General features: G+C 57.5%; 2 protein-coding genes across 2 annotated transcripts in view; one reads left to right on the top strand and one right to left on the bottom strand.

The window, feature by feature from the left end:
• L226DRAFT_517297 (FAD/NAD-P-binding domain-containing protein) overlaps positions 1-7,625 on the top strand; it is a gene marked incomplete at its 5' end in the record, with an annotated part of 36,756 nt that extends 29,131 nt beyond the window's left edge. Inside the window, 2 exons of the mRNA XM_067678510.1 lie at positions 6,445-6,828; positions 7,327-7,625. Of these exons, the coding sequence (XP_067528931.1) occupies positions 6,445-6,828; positions 7,327-7,369 (427 nt within the window). The 3' untranslated portion in view covers positions 7,370-7,625. The remainder of the gene's footprint in view (positions 1-6,444; positions 6,829-7,326) is intronic.
• A 1,066-nt stretch (positions 7,626-8,691) lies between these two features.
• L226DRAFT_473593 (uncharacterized protein) lies at positions 8,692-9,801 on the bottom strand (the record flags this gene model as incomplete). The annotated part of the gene is made up of 3 exons (XM_067676529.1): positions 8,692-8,753; positions 8,814-9,360; positions 9,412-9,801. 3 exons carry the CDS (start codon positions 9,799-9,801, stop codon positions 8,692-8,694), a joined length of 999 nt encoding a protein of 332 aa, XP_067528930.1.
• Between the last annotated feature and the right edge of the window lie 1,057 nt (positions 9,802-10,858).

Genomic DNA, 10,858 nt, shown 5'->3' with positions numbered 1-10,858 from the left:
GTCGCGGTGTGCGCGCGCGTATCTGGCAGGCATCAGTATCGCTGTCTTGTCACCCGCACGTCCAAGACTCTACGTCGATACAACGACGTAGAACCAAGGGGCGCGAGCTCGACGACTTCGATCTGTGGACTATCAAGAACCCCGACCTGTCAGAGTCGGTGGGCTGTTCAACACATGGGATGACCGAAGAACGACGGTGCATGAGGGGTGAGTTTGAGGGAAATGGAAGTGCACACGGTAGATGGCGGCAGTTGATGGGTGCGGTGAACCAGTGAGAGCGAGGTTTGGGTGTTCAAATACGTTCATGGCTGGGAGTTGTGGGCGAGGTGCCGAGCGTAAGTGGGATGGGGCAGTTGATGGCGGGGGACTCAACGATCGATGGCGAGGACGCCAGGCTGGTGTGCGACGGTACAAACAAGAGCATACAGCGGTGGACCGGACCGTCTCCCGGCCCGGGGGCCGCGACGTCAATATGGCCAAACAACGGAATGCGTCCAAGATGACCAAAGCTTGCGACAGTCTGCAGTGGGAGGACGATCAACGCCGATCTTGCCGCCGCGCCCCTCGCGACAACAGCTCACTGAGTGACCCTGGACACAGCTGTGGTGACTGCACTGGAACAGCCTGTTCCATAGCCGGACCGTGGACATATTAGCCAAAAAGTCCAAACGTTTACGTGACAGTATAGCCTTGGCCGTTCGGCAACTGGTTGTGGTTGCACACCGAGGTCAGTAGAAGCTAAGCATGGCGACTGTGTAACGATGATCATTGACAGCATGACTTGGTAGCTTGTGGAACCGTGCTTAAGGCCCAGCCAGGAGATTCTAGTCAAGAACCCAACCTCGCCGCGGGCTGTGCTGTGTTGTAGGGCGTTGTATCGACGTGCAGCACTGTCGAGCCAATAGAATAGCAACCTTCCGAACCGGAATTGAATTCCTCTCGCCTTTCTGCCAAGAGCTCTAGCCCCGAGTCCTGGTGAGAGCAAGCAAATGAGATTGGCCACGCGGAGCGCTAACGAACAGCGTACAGCTCTCCATGGCTGCGACTTATAAGTGGTTCCGCATCAACGGTGAAGAGTACACCGTGGTGCACCCAAGTACAACCGAGTTTGTGCCCCCGATACCCAGCGTTGAACCGGAGAAGAGTTTTCAAGGACGCGAGTTGCGCCAGGCAGTCTGGTTAGTGAGTCGGTGCCCGGAGCTGCCGTACATGCTCAAGCAATTTCACTCCGAGAGCGCGTACTTAGCAAGCGTGCAAGTGAAAGCCGACGACATCAGCATCGTGCGGAGCGAGAAGGGATGGGTGTTGGAAGCGGGAATGGTGGCGGCCTGGAGGACTCTGGAAGACACGCTGCTATATGTCACCGACGTTCTTCTGAATCACGTTGCCCACCAGAGCGAGCTTTGCTTTCCGTTTGACCCTTTTTGGCCGACTCCAACCGAATGCGGGTACAAGAGGACTTGGAGGATTCCCCAAGAGGCCCGACGCGCTGCGTTCCGCTCACTGGATGCGTGTCGAGTGCTGCTGGCGCGTTGCACTATGGCGATAGGCCTCGCGACTCCCGAAAAGGATACTAATCCGCCATCGTGGATGAATGTATTACTGCGTGCCAACGTCAACGCGAAGTGGGTGGAAAATTTCAGGTCCTCGTTGATACCTGATCTATCGCCCGGGCTGCGGGTCGGTGCGTACGTGTCACCTTCGCGAGAGGCCGCAGGCACCCATTGGATAGAGCACATTCCCTGCATGATTCGTGCGAACGTACCGGTCTACATCCACTGGCCGAAGAACGATCGAGACAAAATTGTGCGCCAGTGGCCTTTTCTGCACCAGTACCTCCCTTCGCCCGGGTGGATCGTCAACGTGATGATCACGGAGGGTCAAAATCGCTTTCGGTGGGATCCTCCGCTCGTAATGCCCGCTCACCGAGTTCAAGCCACGGTGGCGGGAACTCCGCGGACAAGACCACATGGGCCTGGACAGAGGGAGGGAGAGTCCGCGGTGGAATTCTTCAAGCGTCGAGAAGCCGACAACACCCGGAGGGAAGCGAATGAAAGCGAGCCCCAGCGGGAGGCCAGACGAGCGCGGGCGAAAGCTGCCGAGCGTTTTGAGCGGCCTTCAGGTAAAGGGCGAGCAACGGTGTATCGTTGGACCACGCTGGGTGAGCGGGACTCGACTGTCCCTGTCGAATGGCTGGACATGGACTATCGGGAGCTTCTTGGTCAAGCCCGGGTGGGAGAGACCTGGGATTTGTATCCTAAAGAGCACAAAAGGTACGATCCTTTCCGCAACGAATGGGACATATCTACCGCTCTGGCCCCACAGATTGTTCCCTCAATGGCCGAGGAGGAGGAGGACGACATCTACGAAGACATTGACGACTACTACCTGGCCCCTACGACTGAACGGGCCGCATCGCTCGAACCTGCGCCGATCGCAGATTCATTCGTGAGGGCCATCGCTGTCTTATACGAGGGCCAGAATGTGTCATTCGCCCCCTTGTCGGAATCACTCCACATCTTCGCACGCAACCGGTTTGGCTTGACTCCACGTGTGGTGGAAGATGTGGAAAATGCCTACCACGTCCACGACGATGATTACCTGGGGTGGATGACCGGTTTTTACAAGACGGACGTCGAGAAGATCGAGGGAATGAGGGAAGCGTTGTCAGCTGTGATCGAGGCATTTGAGAGCGACGCCGCGAATCCTCAACTCTCCGGGGGGATCTGGGACCTGAGCCCGACGAGTGAGGAGTACCTGAAGAACCGCCAACACCCCACTATGCATATCGCTGAGGTGACTCTGAACGGGAACCCGTGGTATCGTATGAGATACGACGTCCAAGGGCCTGAAGAAAACCAAACATGGGACCTGATCGTGAACAAAGCGGTGACTGTGCTGGAACTATACCGACGGGGCGAGGTCGGGTCGCCGCGAGAGGCGGCGGAATACATGGCCAGTCGAGGGCATGCGTTTCGCACTATCTTCCGGCCAGACCGTCGCGAACGGCTACAATACAACGCTCCAATGCTCTACCCGTGCGGCATCCGGACTCACGACTACAAATTCACGTACGACGACTATCAGATGTACGAGTATCGCCTCAAATGCTTCCTCGATCAGCCCAAAGCGCGAGCAGCAATCATGCGCGGGGGCATTGTGTGGCGCATAGCCTTGGAAGTACTCGGGGAGGATGGGATCGCGGCGGCGTGCAAAGGCCCTTCGACCAATGTGTACGAATACTCCGAAGCATTCCGCCCACCATATGGGGAGGACTGGTACGACGACGTCTTGTCCCGGGACGAACTGGATGCTATATGCGGAATGTACAAGGTTTACGACGGTAAGCACTGTGGCGGAACATGTCGGGGAAGTATCCATAACTCACGTGCTTAACACACAGAGGAGTTCACAACGTTCGCGGAGGTTTCCTGGTGGCCTAGGGATCACACTTGGAGTGAGTCGCCTATGGACCATGGTAGGTGGACGCCACACAACGAGGTGTGGTTCGCGGTTCGCCTGAACCACATTCGCTCCAACGAGTGCCGGTTACACTCGTCTAAACGCTGGAGGTCGAGCCTGAGGGTGGGGCCGAACTCATCAACGTTCAAGAGGGCGCTGGAGGTCGGGGCGAGTAGATTCCTCAGGCAGGAGCTGGGCATCGTGAACCAGGACGTTGCGGAGTGACATGTAGTCGATCGCATCGCGTGCAGGCTTACGGAAATGGACATGGTTATCACAAAGGTTGCTTGGGTCAGTCGGGACACAGTAGTTGAGTCATAGATGCGTGTAGATAGAGTGTATTGAGATGCCAGTGATGCGGGTACATGATGATTACTAAACTAGTCCAGACTACGCGTGAACGACCGCTCCAAAAAAACGTTGGCAGTAGTCCAGCGCAGCAGACCACATGCGCCGACGTAGCAGCATGTCGCGTGCATTGAGGTCAAAATGATGAGCGAGATGGGCGTTGAGAGCGGAGACCTGCGCAGGAGTGAGAGGGCATCGAGGAGGGTCACATGTGACTTCATGGAGGTGCTCTGGGCGAGAAGCAGGGGCGAAAGGTTGGGAATGATTGCGAGACGCAGAGGGATTGTGGGCGGCGTGGTGACGCATGAGATTCTGATTCTCCATAGCGGCCCAATCGACGCCATACGCGGCAAGGTCGTCGACAGGGTCGTTGACGGGTTCGGGTTGAAGGTCCATACCACGGGGGCCATGACGAACCATGCCAAACATGAATAACTCACGCGGGCTGGCGGCTCGTTCACCTTGAATGTGTAGAGTATGCGCATTCCAGCTCTGAGCCCAGTCCTGAGCGTCCTGATTGAGAGAATGCAGGAAAAGATGATGGAGGAGCCACAGGTGGTCAGCGCGATCGGGATCGAGGCCGCATTGCTGCTCCAATTCGAGGAAGAAGGTCTTCCACTTTGCTCCGAAGCCGCTGGTAACGTCAAACCAGAGACGCTCGATGCGTGTATTGTGAACGCTCCTGAAAGCCGAATGAAAAAGGGTGGCAGTTAAGCGAAGGGCGGACTACGCACCTGCCCCAAATGTATGAGCCACGGTTGAGACCACGCGTTGCTTCCATCCATTCAGCGACCCGAAGATTTTCGGTTCCATGGTCTCCCCGAACGCGGCTAGGCACTCCATGGAGGCGAACACTCTCCAGGAAAAGGATGAGAACTGTTTCAGCGCGGTTGTTGGTGTGCACGCGAATGGCAGTGACGAAGCGGGAGTGCCCATCGACGAAGCAATGTGTGACGAATTTCCAGCGGATCAAACCTGGTGAAGAAAAAAGCTGGGTTAACGAGCGTGAACGACAGATGATGGCTGGTGTGCGCACCGTGTTGGCCATCGTGGTGGACGAGTGAGTTGGGTCCGGGAACCTGGTATTTCTTGCGAACGATGCGGCGGGCGCCGAATACGGGGGGGGCACCGTGCACCCGGAGAAAGGACTCGCGGATGCGAGCGTCGGGGACGCGGTGGCCGAGAGAGGCCAGATGTCCGCGAATCATGCGTCGGCCAAAGTGGGGGAAAACAGTGAGGGTATGGGCGATGAGTGCGTCGAGCTCATGGTCGGTCAGGGTAGAGACAGGGGCAGTGGTAGAAGTATGTTGACGGGTAACAGAGCCATCGGGGTGGACGACGTGAACGAGCACAGGTTGGCCAGGTTGGACTAAGCCATGTTTCAAGGCCTGAAGTCGAACGTGTCGGGGAGAGCAGTTGAGGAGACGAGCGACAGCGGTAGGACCGCGCATGTGCAAGGCATGCGCCAGGAACGTCGGATCTATGTGTTTCGCTGGTCGTCCCCTGCGGCCAGTTTTGATGGTCTGAATGACGGGCAGGGGGATGGTATTAGGAGGATCGATCGACTGGTGGCAAGCCGCATCGACATCGGTAACGATCCGCGCGATACTGTTGGTAAATGTGTAGAACTCGGCAGCGGGGAACAGAGGACGAAGCTGCGAGTGGACAAGGTTGGGGTCGGACGTAGGGGAAAGGATTGATGACGTACCGGTTCAGCAGCGGCTCGCAGGGCAAGAGCCTGTGCGCGAACTTCCCGCAGCCGAGGGGCATCTCCAACTTGGGTGCGTAGAGCGACGTTCACGCGGCGGAGGAGCTCAGCATACGCGGACCTTATGTTGTTGGCGGGAGCCTGGGGTTCCATTGGTAAACCAGGGAGGGACTGTGACAGAGGAAAGTAAGAGCGATGGTGGAAGGGATGGGACTCTAAGTGGTCAAGGGCGTGAAAGAGGCATGGTGGAGGGGGTGTATCGGGTAGACACGGGGAGCTATCGGAGCAGGCGACCCGGGTAGCCCGAAAATGGAGATGGGAGGGGCCCAGTGAAAGGCCAAAAATTGTTGATGTGCGATAGGGGACAAGACGTAGGGGTAGTCAAGAGGTGACACGGTCTGTCACATGAGGACCAAGGCGGACAGAGGAGGGTATGATGGGCGGAAATGCGATTAGTTTGGATAGAAGTGGTGGAGACGATGACTTGATGTAGAAGTGGTTGACATTGGGGAACGTGACTAAGACGGAACAGGGGGGCTGAGGATGGAAAAGAACGAAGGGATGTGGGCAAATGTGAGCGATTACGGACAACCCGATGTCAATGTGTTTCGATATGTGAAAGGTCCATGGATGGATAGGAACGGGCAATATGCAGCAAGAGTCGACCGAACAATAACCAAAGACAGCATGTTCGGTGGAATGTGCGCAAGGGATATCAAGCGTAGACGACGATGGCTAAACCTCGACAATGATTGGTGACGCCGAGAAATGTCCGATAAGGACGGACAAAGTCCAACAAATTCATATAGACGCTCAAGATGACACTGTTTTGGGTGAATATTTTCTTATGAAACGCCTCATACTTGCGCTTGCATTGTCTCTGCCATTGTGGATCCGTTGCTCACGCGCTCTCACGCACCATGCAGGAGCCTGGTCACGAATGACAACATGAACGTCATCATGAAAGACACCAACGCGCCGGACCCCGACGTCTTCGCGATCGGGGACTCGGCAACGATCGAGAACGAGTCGCTCCCCGCGACCGCCCAGGTCGCGAACCAGCAGGCAAAGTACCTCACGAAGAAGCTCAACCGGCTCATCCGCAACTCGACACACGCTACGCCGTTCAAGTTCCAGAACGCCGGCAGCCTCGCGTACGTGGGCGACTGGGAGGCGATCTTTGACCGCACCAAGGCGGCGCGGGGCCCCAAGGGCAAGGAGACGGGGCGCGTCGCGTGGCTGCTGTGGCGCTCGGCGTACTTTACGAAGACGTTGAGCGTGAGGAACAAGATCCTCGTGCCGGTGTATTGGTGAGTGCTTGCTTGCTCGCTTGCTCTGCTGCGCGCGTCCGACTTGGGAGGGAGGGGGCTTCCTCCGATTTCGGGACATGGCTTCGCTTGGCGCGCTACACTCCTGCACTCTTCACCCCCCACTCGCTCCACCGGATCTGTGCAGGTCCCGAGATGGCTCGTGGTAGTTGCTCGGGATTCTAGTGCGTGCCGTGGCCCTGCGGCGGCGCCGCAAACCTGCGGGTGGGTGGGTTGAGCGGCGCATTGATACTGCTGGTGGCATGACACTGACACTGACACTTGCACTGGCACATACGGCCCGAATCCGATGTGGACTGGGGACGCAGTCTGATTCGCGTGGTGGTTTGAATGAATCCTTACTATCACGCCGGCGTGCCATGCTCCATACTCCATGTTCCGTACTCCATGTTCCATACGCTATGCGGGGTATCATGCATTCATGCGCGGGGTCTGTGGACTCAGAACTGATGGAGCTGACGGATGCATGTTTGGTCATAGGTTCCTCAACTGGATCTTTGGCCGGGATCTCAGCCGCTTCTGAAGTACGCGAGCCTCGAGCACACCACAGCGGGTGTGGTGTGGTGGGCGTGCATGCGGGTAGGCGGGCGTGCGGCCCCGGAAGGCGGTAAGTCTGGGATAGTGGGATTGCCTCGGGACGCGCGTCGGAGGACGGGTTCTGGGACGAATCACGGGTGTGTTCGGAGTGGACTTTCATAGACAAGTCACAACAGACTTGATGGACTCAATCCTTGATAGACGGTATGGTACAGCCTCTAATGCATACACAAATGCTAGTGAACTCGTTTTTCCTCATCTCCGGGGTCCGAAGGGACTGAGACGCATGCCGTCATTCTGGACGAGTTGGACTCTCGCCTACGTGCGTGGACGTTTCAACTTTAAAGTTACAAGGTTCATCAGAGTCGCTGCTAGACGCGACCCGAACCTCTCTGGACCCCGGGAGGATTGCGCAAATCCGCCCTGCGTCGATCCTCCTCTCTTGTCCTCGGGTCATCCGGGGAGGCGTTCCGGGGGTATCGCGCAAGGTCCGACCGGGAGGAAGCGTAGGGTACGTACATGGGCCCGATAGTAGTATCGAGATATCCAGCACCACCAAGCCTCCGGGGGGGAGGGCCCTGCTGAGCGCGCCTGCGCCGGCACGAACAGGCGTGGCCAGAGTGCCGCACTACCCGCAGTCGAAGCTATTGTGTGTGGGAACGTGTCCACTGCCTCGAATCAGCGGGACGGGGCCAACTGTGATCGAGGCACGGACTCGGACTCGGAGGAGGTGGCATCTGTGATCGTGATCGGGCTCGCGGGTACCACGTTCATAAGTTACTGCTCACTGAGCACTTCGTCGCCCTTTGACGCTGCCAGATCTGGTGCGTTGCTCGTGGATCGAGGCTCGTCGTCGGTCGAGTGTGTGGGGACGGGAATACATTGCGTGGAGATAAGTGAAACCCAGAGGTAATACGTGAGTACATGGGGAAGAAAGTGAGAGGCACGAGTGCGAATAAAAATAGCGAAAGTGGGAGCGAGACTGGGACGGGGAGACGGGTACAGAGATAGCGTATGCGTACGACTATGAGTATGAGAGGGGATGTTGGTATGATACAGTGAGTGCCGGACGAGAGCGAGGTAACCCAAAGAAGAGAAAAGGAACTCCGACCGATTTGCAAGACAGAGAAGAGAGTCCGAAAAGTGAAAAAAAAAGGAACGAACATGGCACATACGGGACACCGAAGCATAGTAGAGTATATGACGTAGGGCAGCATAGAGCATACGACCATACGTTCGCGCAGGTAGGTGTCAAACGGATAAACGCATCGACGACTTGTCATGTTGTGCTCGTGAGGGCCGTCGAAGCTAGAAGTAGTACGGGACTTTCTTGCGCTGCACCGGGCGCGTCTTCTTTTCGCACTCGATAGCTGCAGCGCGCGTCAGCCACTGCCCTTCACAGACCAAGTCGCGAACCGGAGGGTACTCACGCGTGGGGGTTCTCCTAATCTTCCCAGCAGCTGCCGTCGTCTTCTTGAGCTCCTGCACGAGGCTCGCCTTCGCGCCCGCGAGGAAGCCCTCGACGAAGTCGAAGTCCTCGTCGACCATCTTCTCCGTCACGCCGTAGCCCTGCAGCTCCTCCAGGATCATCGTCCAGCCGGGCTCGATGTTCGGCGTGGACTCGATCTGGCCCTTGGCGTCGAGCCCGACGTGCGCGACGTGCACGAACGTGCCGGGGGCGGGCGAGGAGATCATGCCGGGGGCGACCCGCCGTCCCGCGTTTGCAGGGGCGGCAGGGATTGCGTGCGGGAGGGGCGCAGCCGCCGGAGGAGGCGGCGCAACGGAGACCGGCTTCGTTGCTCGGGGCTTGGAGAGGCGGGGGGCTAAATATGACGGGATGAAGGGGAGGACGTGAGATGAATGAAGGGCACATACGGAGGGCACGGACGTACCGGTGATCTGAATGCGCCTCGTAACGCGCCTGCGAAACTTCTGGGCGTCATCGTCTTCGTCGAAGCGGAAGCCGAACATCCTTGACTGGACAAGGCGTCAGTAGGCGGAAGCAATACCAACTATGTTTACACGTACACAGCCGGAGAACGTATGGAAGAAGGGCTTGTCGGCGTGGTAGTCGAGGTCAGAAGGGATGGGGTGGAACCAGACGATGCCTTTTCCGGAGTCGACGTCGATGAGGCGGAACCAGTAGTTCTGCTCAATACTTGTTCCCTCTCCGATACCAAGCGGTCGGTCGGGGTAGACAGAAACACGATTACGCCCGAAAACGAGCATGCCTCGGAGGCCGGTAAAGTTCCACGAGTCTGAGGATGCGTTGAACGGAGACTGGTAGATGCGGGCGGGAGCGACGGCCAGCAGTTTTGTGTCGGGCGGGAGGTAGGAGAGGATGTGGCGCTTGTCGTCGTCGGAGAGGGAAGAGATGGTCGCGGCGGGAGAGTCGGGGTGCTGAGTCTGGTAGGCCATGTCGTTGAATAGTCGTGAACTAGTAAGAAGCAAGTGCTTGGTGTAAAGTAGAGTCGAAGATTGGATGGGAGGCGGATGTTGGTCTCTCCGACCGATAGACGGTGCTATTTAACTGGAGGAGGGCCAGGAGGCTGGAGTAGCACGGGCGCCTGGAGAAGAAAGGAAGAGCGACATCGTGTACTCCTCGTGCCCAGTGTTACTAGGAGTATAACGCCACACCGGGAGCGGGCGGGCACAATGGGTCGCGCTGCGGCGGTATGTGCCGTGCCACTGATCAGGATCATGGACACGCTGTGAACAGTATGCTTCGGGTGGTCAAAGCCTGTCCAGCCAAACAGGCGCGTTCGTGGCCGACCGCGATGCGATGAAGACGACTGCGCAGAGTGCCTATCGCAAAGGTCAAGAGGCAAGAAGACGCGGATATGAGCGCGGAGTGAAGCACCAAAGTGGCCGACGACGATCAACGAAGTCTAGGGAAGACAAGTTGGCTTTTGGGCACCGCAAAGTATGCCCACACAGGAACAGCTGACGACATGCAGTCGTAAAATTTGCATACAGTCAAGGATCACGATATGCGATATAGATCCCGGCGGCTGAGAGATCGGTCGACAATCGCACATAAAGAGAAGTGGGCGATAGGCATAGTCTAGGTCGTGGGTCGGCGTGAAGAGTTGGGGAATACCACCCTCCAGACCGCGTTGCGTGCCAATCGGTTACGTCGAACGCGACCATTCCGAACCGATCTGAGACAGAGGGTTTGGAGGTTACAGCGCGTCTGCATCACGGTGGAAGGCACGGTCGGCAATTGGAACGCCGCAAACAGCTGTTCACGGCACGCGAGTACTTCGCGTGCCCATATTGCAGGTGTCCTGTCAGATAAAATATCCAGATATCCAGATACCGCAAACATGGGGATCCGTAACGTACAATGGCGGTTGCGGCGAGTTGTGAGGCCTCTTGCCCTAGACCTGAGATGCCACTGCGCCTACTCGAGCATGCCTTGACGAGCGACAACACGGGTCCGCTCCATCGTGCTATGTTTGGGTGGGACTGCGAA

This window comes from Lentinus tigrinus, assembly GCF_003813185.1.
Source record: "Lentinus tigrinus ALCF2SS1-7 unplaced genomic scaffold L226scaffold_65, whole genome shotgun sequence".
Classification (NCBI taxonomy): domain Eukaryota; kingdom Fungi; phylum Basidiomycota; class Agaricomycetes; order Polyporales; family Polyporaceae; genus Lentinus; species Lentinus tigrinus.
The sequence above is the reverse complement of the archived record's forward strand: the minus strand, read 5'-3'. Positions and strand labels throughout refer to the sequence as shown.